This window comes from Tursiops truncatus, chromosome 3, assembly GCF_011762595.2.
Source record: "Tursiops truncatus isolate mTurTru1 chromosome 3, mTurTru1.mat.Y, whole genome shotgun sequence".
Classification (NCBI taxonomy): domain Eukaryota; kingdom Metazoa; phylum Chordata; class Mammalia; order Artiodactyla; family Delphinidae; genus Tursiops; species Tursiops truncatus.
Genome location: NC_047036.1, coordinates 12,214,269 through 12,238,103, shown reverse-complemented (window position 1 = coordinate 12,238,103; position 23,835 = coordinate 12,214,269). Strand labels below are relative to the sequence as shown.

General features: G+C 47.4%; 1 protein-coding gene across 8 annotated transcripts in view; it reads right to left on the bottom strand.

Moving 5' to 3' along the window:
* Positions 1-15,487: 15,487 nt before the first annotated feature.
* Positions 15,488-23,835, bottom strand: part of TRIO (trio Rho guanine nucleotide exchange factor) — a 372,439-nt gene continuing 364,091 nt past the window's right edge. For all 8 annotated transcript variants that reach the window (XM_019951041.3, XM_073802019.1, XM_073802017.1 and 5 more), the window contains 4 exons: positions 23,143-23,221; positions 21,215-21,415; positions 18,409-18,547; positions 15,488-17,831 (listed from right to left, as the gene is read on the bottom strand). In XM_019951041.3, coding sequence (XP_019806600.1) covers positions 17,277-17,831; positions 18,409-18,547; positions 21,215-21,415; positions 23,143-23,221 — 974 coding nt within the window. In that variant the 3' untranslated portion in view covers positions 15,488-17,276. The remainder of the gene's footprint in view (positions 17,832-18,408; positions 18,548-21,214; positions 21,416-23,142; positions 23,222-23,835) is intronic.

Here is a 23,835-nt window from a genome sequence, read left to right as displayed (position 1 = left end):
AATTCTTTATTCCTCATAGATATGCATGGACAGAAACACTAGGTCATGAATGAAGTAATGGGAAGTCATGAGGTAATGAGAAGACTTAAGATCAGTCCTCTCTTTGTCTATGGATTTCTCTCATTACTTCTGTTACCATAGGTTTACATGCTTTCATGCAGCAGCGAACTGCAGGCCTTGAGCAGGATGCAGTCGTAGGTTCTTTTCCACCACGTGGAGTTTTACATTGGCCACTAGGCTTACACATGCATTCCACAAGCTAAAACCAGCATGGCACTCTTTACTTCTGGCTGAAAGCAGGAAGGAATGGCTGGGGTTAATAATCCGAGCAGGAAGCGGTATTCTGCCTCCCTAACCAGCTCGTGGGGGATGCTGAGGCGGCTGGCCCAGGGGCCCCATTTGAGTAGTGATGGAGTTGAGCGTGACACATGCCCAGGACTTAGGGGGCCAGGATGAAGTTAACAATCAAATTCTTCATGAGACTCCAGTAGAATTAAACACATATAATTGTTCTGTAGACCACAGATTCTATAACCTGTGAGCTTCTGTTTCTTCACCAGTTAATAGGATTAATTATACATGGCTATGAGGATTAAATAAAAATAACATTCCCTACACTCAGGGGTCCACACATACTGTCTTGCACTGTGCTTTCTTTTTTTTTTTAATTTATCCTGGTGATTTTTCCAAATCCATAGAGAAATGACCTTATTGATTGAATAAATAGTATAGTATTCCCTTGTATGAAGGTACCTTATTCAATTGATCCAATACGAGTGATCCTTTAGTTTGGGTTTAGATCTATCTTTGGAGGTTTTCAGAATACCCTGAACATTAGCATTTTCAATGCCCCAAAAATGACCAGTGGAGACCTCGTGTTCATGCTCGCCTGGTATCCTGTGGAACTATTGAGTGTTGGCCTGGGGTGAGGGGTCACAAATTGATGATAATCTAGTCAGTTGGCCTAAACCATACACCTCCCAAGGGGAAGTTAATGAAAGGGAAATTTAGAAAAATATGTTCTTAAAGTAACAGTGATATCACTTTCTGAATGACAGGCCTATGGCTCCAGCCTCCGTCCCCTCCCTCACTTACCGCTTGCTCTGCCTTCTTTTCTTAACAGGAAAGTTTTAATACCTCTGACGTCAACATTCTGATGATTCTCTAACCTGTGGGTCCAGCTCAGGTCTTTCTCGTAAGTACCAGCCATTTACTAGGTGGTATGAATTCCAGGATCTTCTCCCAAGCAATCATGGTCTCTTTGAATCCTGGCATAGCCTAGAACAACCAAAGATAAAACTAGGCTGTCCCACTGGGTTGGCTGTCCCTGTGTCAATCCCAGTGTCCTGATTACTGAAGTTTCACCCCTCCCCCTCCCCTCCCCTCCCCTCCCCTCCCCTCCCCCTCCCCTCCCCTTCCCTTCCCCTCCCCTCCCCTTCCCTTCCCCTCCCCTCCCCTTCCCTTCCCCTCCCCTCCCCTCCCCCTCCCCTTCCCTTCCCCTCCCCTCCCCTCCCCTCCCCTCCCCTCCCCTCCACCCCCCCTCCCCTCCACCCCTCCCCTCCCCTCCCCTCCACCCCTCCCCTCCCCTCCCCTCCCCTCCCCTCCCCTCCCCTCCACCCTTCCCCTCCCCTCCACCCCTCCCCTCCTCCACCCCTCCACCCCTCCCCCTCCCCACCCCTCCCCCTCTCCGCCCCTCCCCCTCTCCACTCCCCTCCCCTTCCCCCTTCCCCCCCCATCCCCCCCAATATTTATTTATTTATTTATTTAGCTGCACCGGCTCTTAGTTGCAGCAGAGGATATTCGTTGCCATGTGCAGGATTTTTTTTTGTTTGTTTTTTTTGCGGTATGCGGGCCTCTCACTGCTGTGGCCTCTCCCGTCACGGAGCACAGGCTCCGGACGTGCAGGCTCAGCGGCCATGGCTCATGGGCCCAGCCACTCCACGGCATATGGGATCGTCCCAGACCGGGGCACGAACCCGCGTCCCCCACATCGGCAGGCGGACTCCCAACCACTGCGCCACCAGGGAAGCCCGAGAACTGACTTTTTTACAATATTGAGCCATCCAATCTATGAATGTGGTATTTCCCTCTGTTAATTAGTACTTTTTAAATTTCTTGGCAACATTTTGCAGTTTTCAGTGAAGAGATTTTATGCACCTTCTGGTAGACTTTTCCTAGGTATTTTATTTTTAAAAATATTATGAGAAATGAGTCAGTTTTCTTTCATAAAGTACCCTGGCTACCACCCCCCAAATCCGTGCTTTCATGACTATGATTTACGTTTGCTTAAAAAAAAATTTTTTTTTAACTCAAACTGAGCAATAGCTTCCTTGTTTTGGGCTTATTCACCCACACTGAGACATGAATGCCTTGGGGACACTGGCACGCACTGATAGGGAGGATAAGATTTCACAACCATTCCCAACTGTGGACAATTAGAGTCTCCTCAGGAATCAAAATGCTCCCAAGGAAGAAAAATGCACAGAACCGTGGAATAGAACCCATTTGAGGAAGTTAGAGGCAGAGCGGAAGGGTTCTGACCACGCCAAGGGACATGCAGTGGTCAGGTCATCCTTGGCATCTCAGCTTCACAAATCCTTCTTAGAAATTATTTTATGGAAACACGTTTGATTTGCCTGCTTTCCAAATTTGGGAGCACTTTAAGATATGAGGTGCAAATGGGTTATCACTGGTGTGGAACTGGAAATTCTTGCCTAGAGTTAGGACTTCGATACCACTTTGCTCAATGTCAAGGGCAGAATCTGTCAATTTCGATTATGGGCCAGAGCTGACAGTTACTATCCCTTGGTGAAGCGAGCAAAGACGTCGCCCTGCAGTGAGACCAGACTAAGCAAAGAGCAGGTGCAGCCAAACTTCCAACAGATGGAAACTTCCAACAGATGGAAACCTATTTCCGGGTCTCTAATTGAGAGAGCAAAGCTATCTGCTCAAGGCTTTTTTTTTTTTTTTTTATAATTACTTTGCTTATCTTCCAGGCATTGTTTTCCTTCCCAGCTTGGGCAGCAATTTAACCTAAAAGAAACGACTGCCAAGCTCCCTGGCAAAAGACCAAATGCCACCTAAAGTCAATACTAGGACAGATTAGTTCGCCTTAATGTCATTTAAAAGTGAAGGACAGTGTTATGTATTTAAATGGCGTATGGAACCCAATGAAAGGAAATGGTCTTTTCCATTTAGTGTCTCAGATTTTATCTTGTTAATTAATAAACCGATGTTCTTTTTTTACTGGCACCTGCAAAATGATAAATTGCCTTGGGCTTCCCAGGTGGCGCAGTGGTTGAGAGTCCGCCTGCCGATGCGGGGGACACAGGTTCGTGCCCCGGTCCGGGAAGATCACACATGTCGTGGAGCGACTGGGCCCGTGAGCCATGGCGGCTGAGCCTGTGCGTCCGGAGCCTGTGCTCCGCAACGGGAGAGGCCACAGCAGTGAGAGGCCCGCGTACCGCAAAAAAAAAAAAAAAAAAAAAAAAGATAAATAGCCTTATGAAAAGACTTTTTTCAAACACAGCAATTTTTTAAGCAAACATTTAAAGAATTTTAGATTACTCGTAGAAGCAAGCAGTCCTATAAACACAAATATAAAAATCTGAAGCTGGCGCCCTCCTTAAAAACAACCTGCACCGTGTCCACAGAGTCAACATATAATATGAGGTAGAAGCCGCCCGGACTTTTGACAGATAGTTTAAGGACGTTTACTCACGGCGTTTATGTTAGGATAAGGATGGCCCATCACTTTCCACCTTAGCAGATCAGGTCCCAACTTCCAAGCTGGACTGTGGTCCAATAGGAAACAGGGGTTATGGATAAAATTTTTTATGCAAGTAACGGGGCATAGGCAGTGGTTAGCTTTCAGGGGAGCTGGCAGTCCGCTGAAGCCAGAAGGTACCCAGGACCCCCTTCCCAACTAGCCAGAGGGACACAGATGCCCTCGGGGACCAGCCCATGGAGTTTGGCTTCCCCTTCTGGTGAGAAAGTTTTCCTGACTGTGCAGTAATGAGGTTGGACTCTGGGGAGTGGAGCCCAAGGGGATTAGGGGCGACGGGATGCAGCCTGGGGCTGACGGAGAAGCCCCTGAGTATGGGCTCCCTCCTTCCTCACAGGGGAAGAGGTAAGAGGTAGGCAGGAGCCAGGCGGGAGAGGGGGCTGGCATGGGCTTTGCAGAGAGCCTCCGGGGGCAAGGGGAGGGACTTCCGGTTCCTGAGTCGGAGGAAAGGGTATTCTTGGGGTAATCCCTGGTCCTGGCAACTTTGTCTGTGGGATGTTCATGGTTCCAGGAAAGTCTGTCCTAGTGGTCTGGGGAGGAAGTGGGCTGGACTCATGCTAAAACATGAGTCCTGGGCCAGCTCTGCCTCTGGCTGGCTATGGGAAGGACAAGACTTTTCAAGGACTTTTTATTTTGAAATAATTATAAGCTCACAGAAAGTTGCAAAAATAGAACAGGGAGGTCCCTTAAACCATTCAGCCAGTTTGGTTACATTTTAGGTAACTATAGTGCAACGTCACAACCAGCAAACTGACACTGGTACAATGGACGTGCTCAGTTCTGTGCCGTTTTATCACACGTGTAGATCTGTGGAACCACTACTGCAGTCGAGATACAGAATGGTTCCCTCATAAGAGTTCTCTCACCACCCTCAGCCCCTGGTAACCACCAAGCTGTGTTCCCCTCCATAACTTTGTCACTTTGAATGTGTTCTGTATATATGGAATCACACAGTATGTACCTTCGAGTTTGGCTTTTTTCACCCAGTGTACTTCCCTTGAGATCCATCCAAGTCATTGTGCGTATCAGTAGTTTGTTACTTTTCACTGTGAAGTAGTATTCCAGGATGTGGAAGGACCACAGTGTGTTTAGCTGTTCACCTACTGTAAGATAGATATTGTAGTTGTTCCCAGTTGGGGGTTATTAGAAATGAAGGCACTATGAACAACTGTGTACAGCCTTGTGTGCGCACGTCCATTTTCATTGCATTCCTGGGTAAATGCCCAGCAATGTGATTGCTGAGCTGTACGCTAAGTGTATGTTTAGTTTTTAAGGAGACTACCCAACTGTTTTCCATAGTGATCGTATCATTTTAGGTTCCCACCAGCCATGTGGGAACCAGTGATCCAGTTTCTCCGTCTTCGCCAGCATTTGGTGTCATCACTATGTTTAGTTTTTGCTGCTGTGATGGGGGTACTAGTAGTGATAACACACCAGTGTCCTAATTTGCTTTTCCCCAATGGCTAGTGATGTTGACTTACCTTTCCAGTGCTACTTGTCATCCGTGCATCCTCTTTGACTTTGGATTGCAGTCCTTCGTCTGCCAATTCTGGGAGCCAATGCCCTTTAAAACACAGACTTACTTTTCAGAGCAGTTTTAGGTTCACAGCAAAATTGAACAGAACGTAGAGATTTCTCATGTGCCCCCTTCTCCAAACACACACAGCCACCCTGGCTAGTAACATCCCGCACCAGAGAGGTGCATTTGTTGTAACTGACGAACCTACATCGATACACCATCACCGCCCCCACGAACCTACATCGATACACCATCACCACCACCAAGTCCATAGTTTCATTTCACTCTTGGTGTTGTGTATCCTACAGGTTTGCGTAAGAGTATAGTGACATATATCCACCATTATAGGATGACGCAGAGTAGTTTCACTGCCCTGAAAATCTTCTGTGCTCTACCTGTTCATCCTTCTCTACCCCGAACTCCTGGCCACCGCTGATCTTTTTACGGTCTCCCTGGTTTTGCCTTTTCCAGAATGTTATATAGTTGGAGTCATAGCCTCTTCATACCGCCTTCTTTCACTGAGCATTACACACTTAGTGTTCTTCCATTTCATGGCTCGATAGCTCATTTCTTTTCGCTGCTGAATAAAATTCCACTGTATGGGTGGGCCACAGTTTATTTATTCAGTCACTTACTGAAGGACATCTTGGTTGCTTCCAAGTTTTAGCAATTATGAATAAAGCTGCTGTAAACGTGTGTGTGCATGTTTTTGGGTGGACATGTTTTCAGCTCCTTTGGGTAAATATTAAGGGCAGGGCTGCCGGGGTGTAGAGTAAAGGCTGTTTAGTTTTGTAAGACGCTGCCAAACTGGAGACGTAAAGCTAGGAACTGTTGGCACAGAGGTGGCGTGGTATGTTGAAAAATGACTCTTCATTAGTCATCTATGTCCTAATCCCTGGAACATATGAATGTTACCTTTTATGGCAAAGATGTAATTTAGTTAAGGACCTTGAGCTAGGGTGATACTCCTGGATTATCCCTGTGGGCCCAAAAAGCCATCACAAACGTCCTTATAAAAGAGAGACCGAGAAGGTTTTTATATACACAGAAGAGAAGGCCACGTGAGGATAGAGCAGAGAGAGATTTGATGATGCTGGCCTTGAAGATTGGAGTGATGTGGCCACAAGCGAAGGAATGCTGGAAACTACCAGACACTCCTTGACACTCCTTGGAAGTGCTGGAAAGGAATAGATCCTTCTGTAGAGCCTCTGGAGAGAGTACAGCCCTGCTTACACCTTGATTTCAGCTCAGTAAGACTGATATTGGCCACCAGAACTGTGAGAGGATGATCTTTATTTCTTTTTAAATGTTTTATTTATTTATTTTGGCTGCGCTGGGTCTTTGTTGCTGCACGTGGGCTTTCCCCCGTTGTGGCGAGCGGGGGCTACTCTTCGTTGCAGTGCTCGGGCTTCTCATCGCAGTGGCTTCTGTTGTTGCAGAGCACGGGCTCTAGGCACGTGGGCTTCAGTAGTTGTGGCACACGGGCTCAGTGGTTGTGGCTCACGGGCTTAGTTGCTCCGCGGCATGTGTGATCTTCCCGGACCAGGGCTCGAATCCGTGTCCCCTGCATTGGCAGGTGGATTCTTAACCACCGTGCCACCAGGGAAGTCCCGAGAGGATGAACTTTAGTGTTAAGTCACCAAGTCTGTGGTAATTCGTTAAATGCCACAGGCAACTAACACAGTGTTATACAAAAGGATGAAATCAATTGAGGTCAAAAGAGCCCGAGTCATCAGAGAAGGTGGCTCCCAGCTGACGCCTGTTAAGTCTCACAGAGGGGAGATAGCATCAAAGAAAAAAGGAATGGTCCAGGAGAGCGGAGGCAAGTGAATTTAACATCTGCACAGCTGCAACACCTGCTCTCATTTATATTCCCGATGTTGCCCACTTGGCCGTGAAATTCAAAGAGAAAATAAAGGAACGCTGACTTCTTCCCACCTTTGGGGAATAGTATAACTCCCGGCGTGGTAGAGCTTAGTGCCATGAGGTAATTTTCATGTTTGCAAAAAAGTGATGCTTTGCATCTTTTCTCTTTTGGCGTGAGCATTTAAAAATAAATAGGGAAACCAGGTCATTTCCATATCTTAACCACCCAGCAATGTAGGCAGTTCTCAAATTATCAGTAGGTGTGTCTGAAAAATCTGTTTAATGTCACCTGTTCTGACCTTTTCTTTCCTGTATGAGCACATTCACATGAGGTAAACTTAGTTATAAAGAAACTGATGGATAGGGCAATATCGAGTGAAAGGTTTTTTAGTCTTCAAAAATGGAGCAGAGATGCATGCTTTCTATAAGCAGTAATTATAAAGGAGGCAATTAGTTTTAAAGGCTCTACTTTTCTTGGCCTTTCACAGGAGGCTTTGCCTTACAAGCCCTTTACCTTTTATATTCTATGGAAGGAGGAAGCAGGAAGATGCTCTGGTAAACTCAGCAGTCCTGAGAAGAAGCCTCTGCACTGGGGCTTCAATAGAATGAGAGCCACAGAGTCAAAGACAAACCCCTATAAAAGCTTTGACTTGCAAATGAGAGACGGCCCATGGAAGCAACAGATCTCTAAGGAAGCAAATGTTCTGCTGCCGTAAATTACAGCAGAATCATATCCTTCTCTCCCAACCTTGCCATTGCTGGAGCAACCTGACGCCTGGACCCAACCTGAGGCCAGTCTGGAAACCCTGCTCTTTTCTGCTCCTTCAGAACTTCTGTTGGACAATTCATCGCATGTCCCCTTCTAGAAGATACTGGAGGCAATGCTCTTCCCTTCTCTCCCTCCAGATGTTTCTAGAGACCAGGACTGGCCACGCATTCTCTGCAGGCCCTCCGGTCCTGTCCCGGGCCCACCTCTTCCTGTCCAGGCCACTGGCTCTCAGCAGCCTGGCCGTTACTTACCATCCTCGTCAGTCATCCTTGCCTAGGTATTCTGTCTGGTTATCGTGGCATAGGAGCAGAATCGCAGTGTTGGTAGTTAAATACGGCTTCAACGAGAAATGAGTCAGCAAAAGGCACAGGCAGTAAAACGTGCAACGAACTTAAATTCTGACCGTTCCTGGTTGTGTAGGTCCCCCCTTTCATAATTGATAAAATTGGTCGCTTTTGAGAAGAAGATTATGCAGTTGTTTTTGTAGCTCTCAGGAGACCAAGGTCACATAATCTTAAAACAGGAGACATGATCTTAAAATTAACAAATAAAAAGAGAAGCACTGATTCTGGACTTCCGTTTCTGGGAAGCTGGGCTTGATATACTTTTCCTATTCTCGCCAACTAAGTACAATGAAAACCCTGGACACTTTACATAAAACAAACTTAAGAAGACTCTGCAAGGCGAAGGGCAGAAAGCAGAGCAGTGAGGGAGCTCAAAGCTGAGAATCCAGCTCAGTTCTCTGGCTTTCTTTTTGCCTCAGATATCCCAGTCTGAGAGCAGAAGAAGTCTGCAATTCAGAAATGCCAACAGATGCAGTCAGCGAAGGTCCAACACAGCCCTGCTCTCTCTGGACAAAGGACCAGGGAAGGGGCAGCCTTGCAAGACCAAAACTTTCAGGCAATAACTTTTTCACTCAGCCAGACACTACAGAAGACACTGGCCATCACCCCCACCCAGCAGCAAAGACTACGCAGGGGGAGCCTAGATCCCCACCCTTGTCAGGTTACAAGGGGGACCCCCTGCCCCCAGCCAAGGTGGTGTTAGAGGAGGCCAAATAGGGAGCTGGGACCTACATCCCCTAAGGGCAGTAACGAGATCCCCCAACTCCTTTTAGCAGTGGGAATTCTGTGGGGAGCCTACCCTTCCGCTCCCATCCCACCAAGTGATCACAAGACGCCTTCGCTTCCCCACTGGGGTGGTGTCAGAGGAGGCCTAGTGCAGGGTCAGGACTTGTATCTTCCCCATGGTGTCTGAGGAGGCCTCGTGGAACCCAGAACCCTGTTCACCATTAATGAGACAGCACCCAGCCCCCTCCCCCTGCTGGAAAGGTGTCAGAGAAAGCCAGCTAAATCAGAAGGTTCAACTGAGATTCAGAGTCTCACAACCTCATAATACCTACAATGTCTCCATTTCAAGTGCAGATCGTTCATGATACCAACCAGGAAAATCTCAACTTGCATGAAAAAAGATAAGCAATAGACACCAATCATGAGATGCCAGGGGTGTTAGAATTATCTGACGAAAGTTTGGAAGCAGCCACGATAAAAACCCTTCAGGGAACAATTACGAACGTGCTTGAAATAAATGAAAAGATCAAAAGTCTCAGTGAACAAATAGACGATATAAAGAAAAACCAAATGAAATTTTAGAACACAGAAATACAACAGCCAAAATAAACTCACTGTATGGGTTCAACATAGGAGTGTATCGGTGGAGAGAGGCAAGACTCAGTGTACTGGCCGATAGAAAAATAGAAGTTACCCCATCTGAACAACAAAGAGAAAACAGCTTGGGGAGGTGGGGAGGGGAAGAACACTGCCTCAGAGACCTGTGGGACCAAGTCAAAAATGTCTACATACTCATGTCACTGAAGTCTTTGAAGGAGAGAAGAAAGAAGGCAGGGCTCTAAAACTACTGGAAAAAATGTCTGAAATTTGGCAAAAGATATAAACCTACAGATTCAAGAACCTGAATGAATCTCAGGCAGAATAAACACAAATAAATCCACACTAAGACACATCATGGGCAAACTTGCAAAAATTAAAAACAAAGAAATCTTGAAAGTGAGAGAAAAACATCTTACTTGTAAGAGAAAAAATTTGGATGACAGTAGATTTCTCATCAGAAGTCATGAAGGCCCAAAGGAAGTGGCCCATTTTCTAAGTGCTGAAAGAAAAGACCTGTCAGCCCAGAATTCCACATCCAGGAAAAATATCAGGAATGAAAGGGTAAATCCTGGCATTTTCAGATGAAGGAAAGTTAAGGGAATATGTTGCCGGCATATTTTATGTTACCCTAAAAGAATGGTTTAAGTTAGTTCTCTAAGTAGAAAGGGAAGGATAAAGGAAGAAACCCTGGAATATCTGGAAGGAAGAAAGAACGATGGAAAGAGCAAAAATATGGGTAAATAGAGTACATTTTAGTCCTTTTAATTATGTTTGACGGTTGAAGCAAAGTTCTAACATTGTGTGATGTGTTCTGAATAGAGGAGATATTTACAACAGTTATAAACTGGAGAGGATAATGTGACAAAAAGGGAGGGAAGTGTCACAAAAAGTGGTAAAATGGTGACACTGGTAGGCTGTGATGAGTTATGGATATATAATACCTAGAGAAACCACTAAAGTGATACAAAGAAATCAGTAGAGATGAATCAAAATGGAATTCTAAAAGTGCTCAAGCAACCCACAGGAAGGCAGGCAAAAGAAAAGATACGGAAACCAGAGAAAAGAACAATAAACCCAAAAATAAAAGTGCAGGCTTAAGCCTTACTTTTACCAATAATTACATTAAATGTAAATAATCTAAATACACCAACTAAAAGAAATGGGCACTGTGGATTAAAAAGCATGATCCAATTGTATGTTGTCTGTAAGAAATCTACTCGTATATAACGATATAGGTATGTTAACAGTTAAAGGATGGAAAAGATATATGATGCAAACATTAGTTTAAAAAAAGTAGGCACGACTACATTAATATCAGATGAAGTGGGTATTAGAGCAAAGGAAATTACTAGAGAGAAGAATGGAATATATTACATAGTGATACAAGGGTTAACCTGCCAAGGAGACATAGTTATCCCAAGTATGTGCGTGTCAAAGAACAGAGCTGCAAAATATGTATGAGGCAAACCCAGATAGACATGAAAGAGGAAACAGAAAAATCCATAATTATAGTTGGAGACTTCAACATTCTTCTATCAATAATTGAATAACTAGACATGACATAGATCAATTTGAAAAGTACAAACTATCACAATTCACTCAATATGAAATAGATCATTTGAATAACTATAACAATTAAGGAAAGTGCATTCATTAAAGCAAAAATTTCACATAAAGAAATCTCCAGGCCACATGGTTCCACTAGAGAAGTCTCCCAAACATTTAAAGAATTAACACCAATTTTATACAATCTCTTCCAGGAAACAGAAGAGGAGATAACACTTCTCAATTCATTTTATGAAGCTAGTAGTACCTAATACCAAAACCAGACAAAGAAAGTACAAAAAAAGAAAATTACGGACCACTATTCCTTATGAATATAGACATAAAAATCCTTAATAAAATATTAGTAAATACAATTCAGAAACACAGAAAGAATGATACACCATGACTTAGTTGGGTTCATTCCAAGGATGCAAGGTCGGCTCAATATTCAAAAAATCAGTCAGTATAATGCACCATATTAATAGGCTAAAGAAGACAAATTACATGATCTATTGATATAGAAAAAATCTGGCAATATTCAACACCCATTCATGATAAAAACTCTCAGAAAAACAGGGGTAGAGGAGAACATCCTCACCTTGGTAAAGAGTATGTATAAAAATCTATAGCTTACATTGTATTTCATGGTGAAGGATGGAATGCTTTTCCACTTAAGATGAGGAACAAGACAAGGATGTCTGCTCTCACTACTTGTATTCAACATAATATTAGAAGTTGTAGCTAGTGAAATAAGGAAAGAAAAAGAAATAAAAGGCATACAAATTGGAACAGAAGAAATAAAACTGTTCTCTATTTGCAGATGACATAATTATGTAGAAAATCCTAAGAAATCTACAAAAATACCTAGAACCAGTGAGTTTAGCAAATATGTAGAAAAGATAAACATTAAAAAATTAATTGTATTTTGAATAGTAGCAATGAATTCATGGACACCAAAAGAAAAAATACAGTATTTATAATTGCTTAAAAAAAGAGAAATACTTAGGTATAATTCTAATGAAACATATACAAGAAATTTTAAAACTACAAAATGCTGATGACAGAAATCAAAGAAAATCTAAATAAATTTAGAGCTACAGTGTATTCATGGATTGGAAGACTCAACATAGTAAAGATGTCAATTCTTCCCAAATTGATATACAGGTTTAACGCAATTTCTATAAAACCTCCAGCAAGATCTTTTGTAGATAAAATCAAGAGTATCCTAAAATTTATATGGAAAGGCAAAGGAACTAGAATAGTTAAAACAATTTTGAAAAAGATTAAAGTGGTGGGAGCAGTACAGTCTACCTGATTTCAAGACTTATTGAATAGCAACATTCATCAAAACTGTGTGGTTTCAGTGGAGGGACAGGTAATTAGATCAGTGGAACAGAACAGAGAACCCAGAGATAGACCTACATAAATGGGCCCAGTTGATTTTTAACAAAATCAAAGAAGGGTAGCCTTTTCAACAAACAGTACTAGAACAACTCGACATCCATCTGCAAAACAAAAGCAAGAAAACAAACAAAAAAAAACCAACAAAAACCCCTCAACTTATATTTCATACCTTATACAAAGATTAACTCAAAATGGATCATGGACTTAAATGTAAAACTTAAAAACGTTTAGAAAAAACAAAAAACTTGGGAGAAAAAGCTTCAATGTAGGGCTAGGTAAAGAGTTCTTAGACTCAATACCAAGAAGCTTGATCCAGAAAAGAAAGAACTGATGAGTAGGACTCCATCAAATTAAAATATTTTTCTCTATGAAAGATCCTGTTTGGAAAACTGAAAGACACACTACAGAGTGGGAGAAAATATTTGTGAATCACATCTCTGACAAAGGACTAGTATTTAGAATATATGAAGCACTCTCAAAACTCAACAATAAAAAGCCAAAGACTCCAATGAGAAAATGGGCAAAGGACACAAAGAGACATTTCACAGAAGAGGATAAACAGATAGCAATTAAGCACATGGAAAATGTTTAACATCACTAGCCATTAGGGAAACACAAATTAAGACCACAATAACATGTCACTATGCACTTGTCAGAATGCCCGCTCTACCCCTGGCCAAAACAGTGACAACACCAAATGCTGGGAGAGATCTGAAGACACTGGATTACTCATGCATTGCTGGTGAGGATGTAAAATGGTAGAGTCTGGAAAACATTTTAGCAAGCCTTCAAAAATGAAATATGCAACTACCATACGATCTGCCAATTGTCTGACATTTATGCCAGAGAAATGACGACGTATGTTCACATGAAAATCTGTACATATGTTCATAGAAGCTTTACTTGTGACAGCTAAAAGCTGGAAAAAATTCAGATGCCCTTCAATGGGTGAATGGTTAAACAAACTATGGTACATCCACACTGTGGAATACCACTTGGTAAATAAAAAGGAAAACTCGATCCCCACAACAACCTGGGTGAATTTCCAGAGAGTTACACTCAGTGAGAAAATCCATCTCAGGTTATGTAGTATATGACTCCATTTATGTAAGATTATGGAAATGACAAGATATGGAAATGGAGAATGGATCAGTGGTTGGCAGGGGTTAAAGGCAGAAGGGAAGTGAGTGTAGCTAGAAAAGGGCAACAGGAGGGATCCTGGTGGCGATGGGATGCCCTGCACCTTGACTGTACTGATGTCAAAATCCTGGTTGTGACACAGTGTTAAGCGTTTTCAAGATGTTATCACTGGGGAAATCTCAGTGAAGGGTACATTTCATACAACTGCATGTGACTACAGTGATCTCACAACAAAAAATTTAGCTTGATTTTGAAAAACACATACTAGATGATCCTACTTACATGAAGTTCAAAGGCAAACTAATTCATGGGTGATAGAAATCAGAACAGCCATCAGCTCTGGCAGGTAGGGACCTATTGGGAAGGGGTTGGAGGAATCTTCTGGGGGACGGTGGAAATATTGGACTATTTTGCTTTGGGTGATGGTCACAGGTACAAACACATGTATAGAAATGTATTGAGCTATTTACTTATGGTTTGTGTACTTTATTTTTTGTAAGTTAAATCATGTACACACACTCACACACAGAGCAACCTATCAATCCCACGGATTCTTTGTCTCTACAGTTATGTCTCAAAGATGTACAGTTGAAAGGCCTTTCCTTCCAATGGTCTAATATTCTTTGGATATGACTTGCTATGATACTCATAATTTATTGCACAAAAATACTGGTAATCTTTTTTCCTTTAGAACTAAAGAGAATGCCTGGATTAAAATATACATACATATATATATATATAGAGAGAGAGAGAGAGAGAGAGAGAGAGAGGGAGAGAGAGAGAGAGAGAGAGAGAGAGAAAGAGCGAGACAGCGAGAGAGAGTAACATGCAGAATAATATTTTGCTATTTGAGAAATCTAGGTAGTGATCATGACAGGACACTTTTCACTCGTGGGATGCTTTGCTAACCTGCAGACATAACTACTTCCTTCAACAAGTGTCCGATTAAAAAGCAGACCCTTGCCTCCCTCCTGCTGCTGAGGTGTGCCACGTGGTGGCCACAGGACTCCCTCTGGGGCCTGACGCCGAGCTGCTGCGGCGTTATTAGGACTGACCCTGCATTTCCGTCCCTCCAGGGCCCACCGAGCACCGCTGTCCTGGCGCCCGGGGGGAAGCACACACCTCAAGGGGAGCGAGCTTCCCATGCCCGGACTTGGGGTCTTAGCACAAATGTCATCCTCTCACACTTGTCTTAACTTCAGGATCAAACAGATGAATAGAGCCTTTATAGTGTGCTGAGCAAAGAGTCATGATCCCAGGGGGAACAAGTCCAAAAAGAAAGCAAAAAGGAATCAAAACCAGAGAGATGGTAGTGTTCAGCAGGAAAGATGACCTGCTGTCAGAAGCAGGCAGAAGCCACCACTGGGGGGGCGGGGTCTTCGCAGGTGTGGGTTCTTGGGATTGTTCCTAATGCAGGTGCTGGAACCTAGTGTTTCATGTGCTTTAATCCATCTGAACAGCATTAATTTTGCTTTTCTGTGGCCAAGTTGCAACCGCTTTTCCCCTTGCTCTGATTATGCGTTCATCAAGAACCGGGGGCACCTTAGTTATTCCAACCAGGACCAGTGCAGCGTCTCTGTAATACCTTCTGAGTCTGGGCTGTGCACCAGTCTGCAGGGGTATGACCGACTCCCGTTTCTGGTGGCCTGCAGTGGATTCCCAATCCAGAATATTCTCCTCCCCACACCCCTCCCCTGACCCACCGGAGGCCTCTCCTTCAGTCTCTCCCTCATTGATCTCGCTTTTTGATTCAATAGTGACCAACTTGAATAAAAGGCCTAACACAAAAATCAGGCAAATATGTTTAATTTTTTAAAATAACTGATGGCAAAATAAAATATTTACATCACATCATACTGTGTAAACATGTAAGGTCTCTGTACAAAGAAATATACATGCAAAATAATGTAAAAATTTAACTGAAATAATAAAAGAAACAATACACAAATAAAAGTTGTGAGGTTACGAATACACATCCAGTTTTGAATCCAATTTCTTTTAAAAAGTTTCTGTACAATTTTACAAGAAACAAACAAAAACCCAACAAAAGAATAAATAAAATACATTGGAAGCTGCAAAGCTCAACTACGCCAGTTCATGGCTGAAGACCCAGGTGTCTGGCTGGCTTGGGAAGCGGGCTTTTTTTTTTTTTGTGTGTATTTCACACAACGAGGATAAAAAGACATCCAGAAAAATTCAAGCGTGCCCAGAAACGCAGCGTCTTCTGTTGAGGGCCTCCCACACCAGCGTGAATTCTGCCACAGTGCCACAGACGCCAATGCCAGCCTCAAGGCGGCTACTGCTTGATTGGCTTTTATTTCTTACCAAAAGCTCAAAATCCAGCCAATTTTTGTACCGAAAGTTGAATGTCAAAAAGTCTAAAAAGTAGGAAATGTCCAGACTGATTTTGGGAGAAAAAAAATAATACTTTGGCATTCTGAATAATAGCATAATAAAATTTAAAACATTACCCTATTATCCAGTTTTATATTCAGAGTATGAAATCACTTTTTACAGTCCTCAAAACTGACAAATTTCACGAAGAGTTAAGTCTCTCTGAACCGATGGCACAGGGCAAAGACCCCCCCTCCCACCCCCCCGACACACGCACAAAACCATAAAGCTCACCGTACGAAGTATGTGCTTTTTCTATATATTTATTACAGGTACAACAGAGGTCTTCATAAATAGTTGCATAAAATGTTAAAGCCACAACATTGCACATGATATGAAATAAAACCAAAAAAACCCCAAAGAGTGCATTTACAGTATTTTCATCTGACTGTATACTGCTCAACAATCTGACTGACGGCTTGGGGGTGGGACGTGTGGGGAGGGGCAGAGGGGCAGGAGCCAACCTGATGTCCTCGGTGGGTGGGCAGACCCCTCGGACCCCCAAAGGAAGCCCCGGGCAGGAGACGCGGAGCGGGGGTGGGGTGGGGGAAGGACAGACCGAAGGCAGGACCAGTCTTATATACAAGTAAGGCCTACATTTCATCAGAGCAAAACGATTCATTCTATTTTTATGCAAAAGTTTGAGGTTGAATGCACGTTTCAGAAGCCTGGTCTGGCGTAGGGGCCAGAGGCACACAGACCAGGCAGCTGGAAAAGCTCAGAGCCAGGTGGACCCCGAGCTGGACGAGGCCACGGAGACGGCCGCCGCTGGGGCCGGGGTCTTCCCCAGAGGTGTCCAGTATCTCTGTTTTGTTCGTTAACACCAGTGGTTGAACATAGGCATTTCGCTTCCTTGAAGAAATCCTGGAAAATGTTAAATTTGCAAAATTCTACTCATGTTCGTTTAAAAAAGTTTCTTTTTATTTTTTTTGCAGAAACCTGAATAAAAGACTGTGACACAGCAATGCTGTCTCCGCCCCCGCAGAGTGTTCGAGAAGGTCCTCCACCCCAGCACAGCTTGCAGCCCGAGTCCCAGGCACTGCCGAGCACAGCTCACTCGGAATGCAATTTCACACGATGAACGTACGGCAGCTGATCAGTTACGTTGGTTTGTGTTTCTCTTCAAAATTCAAATGAACAGCTGATTGGCAGGTGAAAGAGAATGAGAAAGGACTTCAAGATAGGTCAAACTCTAGGCAAAAGCCTGCTCTGTAAGAAGTTTTTAATGCTACGAATCGGTCGAACATCGTTCTGGTGTTTGCGCCGCTCAATGAAGGAGGTCAGTCTGGACGTGTCGAGGACGCCCGCGCCTTTGCCGTGGCCATGGCCGTGGCCCGACTGCAGCCACTGCTCCTGGAGGGCCAGCGCAGCCGAGGGACGCTTGGCAGGGTCCTCGTGCAGGAGGAAACACACGAAGTCCTTGGCCCTCTGGCTCACTCCTTGGAAGTAGTCATCTGGGAAACTAAAGTCTAGCCGGCAAATGTTCAGGCAGGTCTCTTCCACGCTGTCGTCCAGGAAGGGGGACACGCCGCTGAGAAGCACATAGGCCAGCACTCCAACACTCCACGTGTCCGAGGTCAGGGAGACCGGGTTCCCCAGGATGATTTCGGGGGCTGCGAATTCGGGGTTCCCCAGTAACTGGTGGATGTGGTAGGTCGTGTTGAGTTGGACAGCATCTCCAAAGTCAGCTAGTTTGATGGTTGGCTTGGCTAAACTCTGATCCACTAGGATGTTTTCGGGCTAGGAGACAGGACAAGACAACCGTCATCCACTCCGGCAACCCCAATCTCAAGCTGAGGTGCAAGGCTCACCAGGAATCTACGAGGTCGACTGGCGCCGACCGTCCACGTGCGAAACAGGACAAAGCCCTCGGGAGGAGGACACAGAGGCAACCCAGAGCAGAAGCTGCCCTGACTTCTCCGCAACTGTCACGCGCAGCTGCTGTGTTAAACTGTGCCGGTGAGTGAAGCCGGGGATTCACTTCCCTCCCGGCGGTGGCAGCAGCGCCCCTCCGCCTCCCGCCTCCGTCACCCTGCTCCAGCCCCACCCCGACCCAGCGACACTCACAGGAACCCCCTGAAATCGCAAGAAATGTCTGAAGAGCTCACATGTTTACCTGGTACTTTATTGTTTGTGTATATCCAACGTTTAAAAACAGAGATTAGAAATCACTGCTCCCATCTCCCACCCCTTGTGTTGGTCCCCAGTCCCCGCGGGCTCCTGGCCTGGCTTCAGAGAACAGGCCGAGAGTGGGCTCTGCATCCCGCATGGCCGTGCTGGGGTCCCTCAGCTTTCCCGTCCCCGGGGCCCCACTCACCTTTAGGTCCAGGTGTGCTATCCTGCAGTTGTGAAGGTAACGGACGGCTTCCAGAACCTCCCCCAGATATGCCCTGATCTTCCCCTCCGTGAGGTTTCCCCATCGCACCACACATTCCAGGAGCCGTCCCTGGTCAGCCCTGCAGAGGGAGGAATGCGTGTTACGGTGCGGGTCTGTCACTTCAGACCCATCTCCTGCGATATACGCATCACCTGCGTGCCCCGCTGTCACTGCTCTGTCAGCTTTTGGGGATCACGCCTCTACCTGAAGGCAGGATGGGATCAAGGGGCGATTTCTTTTTAAGCTCACTGTGGAGGCACAAGTGGGGAACACGGCATCTGGACCCACAGAGGGAACTGGGAGGCAGAGATGGGTGCACCCAGGCTCCCCAACCCCGCCCCCAGCAGGCTGCTGGAGGAGGGGATAATGTGAGACCACCTCCCCAAGCCTTAGTCTCGTCGTCTGGAAAATGGGTCATGTGACGGCTGAACGAGAGAACGTTAAGACACAGACAATACGGTGAGGGCTTCACGTTGGACTCAAAGTCTTCCTACTGTGAAATTGCTTTTAACATTTAAAAAACACCTATACAGAGCAGCCCTGTGCCAGGGACCAAGTGCTTTCTATCCATTCACTTAATCCTCACGACAACTCTCTGGGAAGAGTGTTTTATGGTCCCCATTTTACAGATGAGGAAACAGAGGCACAGAGAAGGTATGTAACTTTCCCAAGGTCACACAGCTCATAAGGGAAGGCTAGACTTGCAAGGAGGTGGTCTGGCCCCTGAACACTGGGCTAGGCTGCCCTCTTTGCAAAACAGGAATTTATGGAAATATCAGCCGCCTGTTTGGTAACGTCGAGTAATCAAGGGAACCTCGGTAGGAAGTAGTCTGTTACAAACATTAACCCTGTTAACAGCAATGATGAGGCCAAACCATTTAGTTTCCAGTGAAAAGAAATGACAGCTGGATGCACTGAAAACGTAAACCAGAAACCCAGGTCTTGCAGGAGATTTCTGACAAGGACTCTAGGCCTCTCTTTCTTGTTGAAACTCCCTGGGGAAGATGAGCAGAGGCTTTCAGTCACCAAGCTTCTAGAGCCAGAAAGCACCTTCCCCGGTACTGAGGGCCCACAGGGGCCAGGCCTCTGCCTGGACATCGTTTTAGCCCCATAACGATCCTTCAAGTCGCTGAGCGTCCACGGGAGCCAAGGTTGAGAAATGAGCCCCAGGTCCGCCGACCTGCCCTTCGCACACGATGGCCAGCCTTGGGGGCGGCTGGGGAGGGCGGAGGCCTTTCCTGCTCCCTCCGCCATCTGGGAGGCTTGCTAGGCCAGAGAGAGGGCTGGACAGGCCCACAGAGATGCTCCAGCGGGAGCCCTGGGCGGGGACACCCTCGAAACATTCCCTGCCCGGCGTCGGCGGGGAGGCTCGTCCTGGCGCCGAGGGCCCCGCAGCAGCTGCACCCGTGAAGGCTGTGATGCGGCCGCACTTCCAAAGTCTTTACGGATGTGACCAATGGGATGGCGGGTGCGGGGCCTCAAGGGAGTGCCCGCGAGCGAGGAGCTCACGGTCCCTGTGACCACGCCCCGCGCGGCTCCACGGCTGGCCCTCCTGCCAGGCCCACTCTTCCCAACAATGTGTCAAGAACTAGGAAATGGGGCTTCCCTGTTGGCGCAGTGGTTGAGAGCCCGCCTGCCGATGCAGGGGACACGGGTTCGTGCCCTGGTCCGGGAAGATCCCACATGCCGCAGAGTGGCTGGGCCCGTGAGCCATGGCCGCTGAGCCTGCGCGTCCGGAGCCTGTGCTCCGCAGCGGGAGAGGTCACAACAGTGAGAGGCCCGCGTACCGCAAAAAAAAAAAAAAAAAAAAAGAACTAGGAAATGGCACAAAAGATGGCGCTCCGGCCGATGGAAACGGACTCAGGAATCCAAGGAAATGTATGAAATGACTCCCCCTGAAAAGGAGGACTAGGAAATTCAACAAAGCTACATGACGAGGTGTCTCAGAGAGACCAGAATGTTCTAAGGGCAGGGCTTCTCAATCCGGTGTTTGGGACAACGGTCCTCTGTTGCACGGCCGCCCTGTGCCTTGCGGGGCGGTGAGCTGTGACCAGCAAAACGTCTGCAGACTTTGCCAAATGTCCCCTGGGGGGCAAAATGTCCCCAGGCTGAGGCCCCCTGCTCTTGGGTCAGAGCTCTCACACTTTATCTTTAAACGACGCAAATGTTTCCTGAGATGGCACACAGGGCCCGGTAAGTACCACGGGGACCAGCGGGCTGCCCTGGGGGGAGCCACCCCCCTCCAGAGGGCGCAGCTACGCTCCCATTCTAATCACCCTTGGAGGGGCAGGACGGGCCCCGGGGCAGAGCTGCATGCTGAAGCACCAGACGCGAGCAGGTCTCAGCCGGCCCACTGCAGGCGCCCACCAGCCGGGCTCGCCCAGCTGGGCAGACACGTGGGACCAGGTCAGCCTGAGAGCACGAGCAGGGCCGTGGTCCGCAGAGGCCTGGCCTCTCGGGACCTTTGGGAACCAGGGGGCATCTCCAGGTTGGCTGAGACCCCCGAGGGAGCCTGGGGGGGGAGCATTTGGATGCTAGGTTTGTGCTTCCTCGTCAGGCAGCTGTACTTCCCTCTAGCATTGCTGGAAAGCTCTAGAACTGTGGTCTCTGAGAGCAGACGTGCTTTTTTAGAACTTCTGTGAATCCTAACATCCTGATTTCTATACTTCTCAGAGAATAAACAGCAAGACCACTTGGAGTCGAGGCCGAGTGCTAGAAAGAGGAGAGGCAGCTGGCGTGTACGCACATTTCCAGAACCAGGACGTAGCTGGTGGAGGTCTCGAAGGTGTCGAGGAGGCCAACCAGCAGCGGGTGCTGGAGGTTCTGCAGGATTCCAAGCTCGTGGGTGACCTGGTCGCGCTTCATCAACTTCTTGTTCACAAACTTAGTGGCCACTGCTCGTTTGGTGCCTTTCTGATCGCATTTCTTAACGACAGAGAATCTGCCCCTGGAAGATAGGTGGAGAAGGTCATTTTCAGAGGACTCTGAGTGTGTCACGGAGAAAAGACTCTTTGAACCCAGGCAGCCTCCCCAGCTGGTGGCCCTGCTCTCCCCGGCCGCCAGCGGAGGGGCTGCAGCCGCGCGACGGCCCCAAGGAAGCCTTCCCGTGCCTGTGCCTGTCCTGTCTCCTCCCCTCCCAGTGGCGGGCTCCGTCTGGCTAAGCCACGTGACTTCCTGCCGCCGCTGAATGGAGCAGCAGTGACATCGTGCGATGTACCAGGCGGCTTCCACCTTGCTCTCGTGGAAACCTCGTCGCGTGAAGAAGCTTGGAACGGACTACTAGGTGGCTCCTGGGCACCCCACGCCCCCCACTTCGGACGGGAGCGTCTACTGTCATCACCGTGTCTGCCTTGCCGCTGCAGGACGTGAGTCAGGGGGCTGGTAACTCATCTCTAGTTTGTGGTCTCCGGAGCTGCACCCAGCGAACCGCACCCAGGAAGCCTGGGCTGCACCTCGACTGGATCCGGATAACAAGATCCTGGACCTCAAGCGTGAGCCGGCTGCCACGGTGGGATGAGATTTGGGGGCTGGGGAATGCAGACTGCGGGGAGGAAGGTGGGCACACTGCTTTGCCCCTCCTGCCACGGACAGGCGGAGTCTCTTTCTCCTCCCTTGAATCTGGGCTGGCGGGTGGCTGTTTGCGTCCACAGAATGTGGACCAAGTGTGGTTGCTGATTTCTGAAGCTGGGCCCTGAGAGGCGCAGCCTCTGCTTCTGCTCTCCCGGGCTGTGACTGCCATCACACGAGGAGGCCCAGGGTGAACGTCTGTGTGGACAGAGGCCACAGACACGCGGGCGAGGCACGGGGGTGCCAGCTGACCGAGCCCAGGAGGGACCAAGAGAGTAACTGTCCGGTCAGTGGCACGCTGCGCAAAGTGACACATCTCTGCTGCTCTGGACGGCAGGGCTGAGCCTCGTGTGGTGACACGTGACTGACAGGCACTTCGGGCTGGGCCACACAGGCGTGTGCACGGATCCCTGGGGCCCGCGGACCCAGGAATGGCCATCGGCGTGTACGAGGCTGCTGCTGGCGGCGGGCGGGCGGTCCTCGGAAAGCTTTATAACGGGGACAAGCTCAGCTGTCATGCTTCTGACCTTCTTCTTGCCCTACGGGACGCGACATGAGGTGTGGCCGAGTGCCGGGCCGCCTCAGACGGAGCAGGGTGACCGAGGGCGCCGCTGGGCCGCCGCCTGAGCCCTGGCTGCCGTCCAGAGAGGAACAGCCCCTCTCTGTCGAAGCCCCTCTTGGTCCACGCAGGGGGACCCTAATCTCCAGGCACAGCCGAGACCTGAAGGACACATGCAGCCCCTCTCAGCTGGGCTCCAGAGGAGAATCACGTGCCACGAGAAGGGGTGTGAGTGACTCTTCCCTGGATCATCCCGAGAACGGGGCATAGCCAGTGCTGCTTGGGCACGGAGCAGAAGCGGACTCATCACGCCACCGGACGGCTCCCGGTATGAAGCCTTGATTCTCTCCTGGAACCTGCACTGGCAATCTCCTCCTCTCTTCCTCAGCGTTTAATACCAACAGGCAATTACCGCTTACATTTCAGATGTAACACATCTAACTTCCAACTGCTGGCAAAGTCCGCCACTGAACTTTCTCTGTGGGCTCCTACAGAGCTGTGTCTCTGACTCTGCGATCTCGGGAGGGGCTGCGGGTTTCCCACCATACCTGCCGAGCTCAGCCACTTCGCTGTAGAAGCTGTCAAAGTTGTCTTTCCAGGTCACCATGACGCCATCACTGCCCGGACCTGCAAGAAAGGCAGCATCTCCCTGAGCCTGGTGTACGGGGCGCCTCTTGGGGAAGGAGACTAGAGCCCTGCGCTGTCCAGTGTGGCAGCTGCCCGGGCTGCTGAGCGTCTGAACGGAGGCTCGTGGAAATGGAGACGCACCGGAAGTATAAAACCCACACTGCGCTGGGACTTCGTATGAGACAAAGATGATTTATGTGACAGAAATAAACATGCACTTGCTTTTCCATCATTTTCCAATTTGCACTTCCGTAAGACCGTTCCTAGGAACAGCCTTCTGTCTCCCTAAGCTCCTTGCTTTCTCCAGTGTTGTTAAAAAAAAAAAAAAAAAAATCAATCACCTGTATACTTTTTCTGACATCTTTTAAAAATTAGAACATTGGTGATTCTCTACTGTCAAATTCAAAATTATCTTCCTTTCCTGCACTGTGATCCAAAACCAGAACCCTTCCCTTCTTTGACTTATGAGGTTAAAATATATGGGATTAAGAATTACAACATATAAACTTCTAAAGACAATTCTGTTTACTGTCTACACACAGGGCACTCCTGGACTCAATTCATCTTTTAGTCCTTTTATTTATTTACTTACCATAGTCTTAAAAAATCGGTTT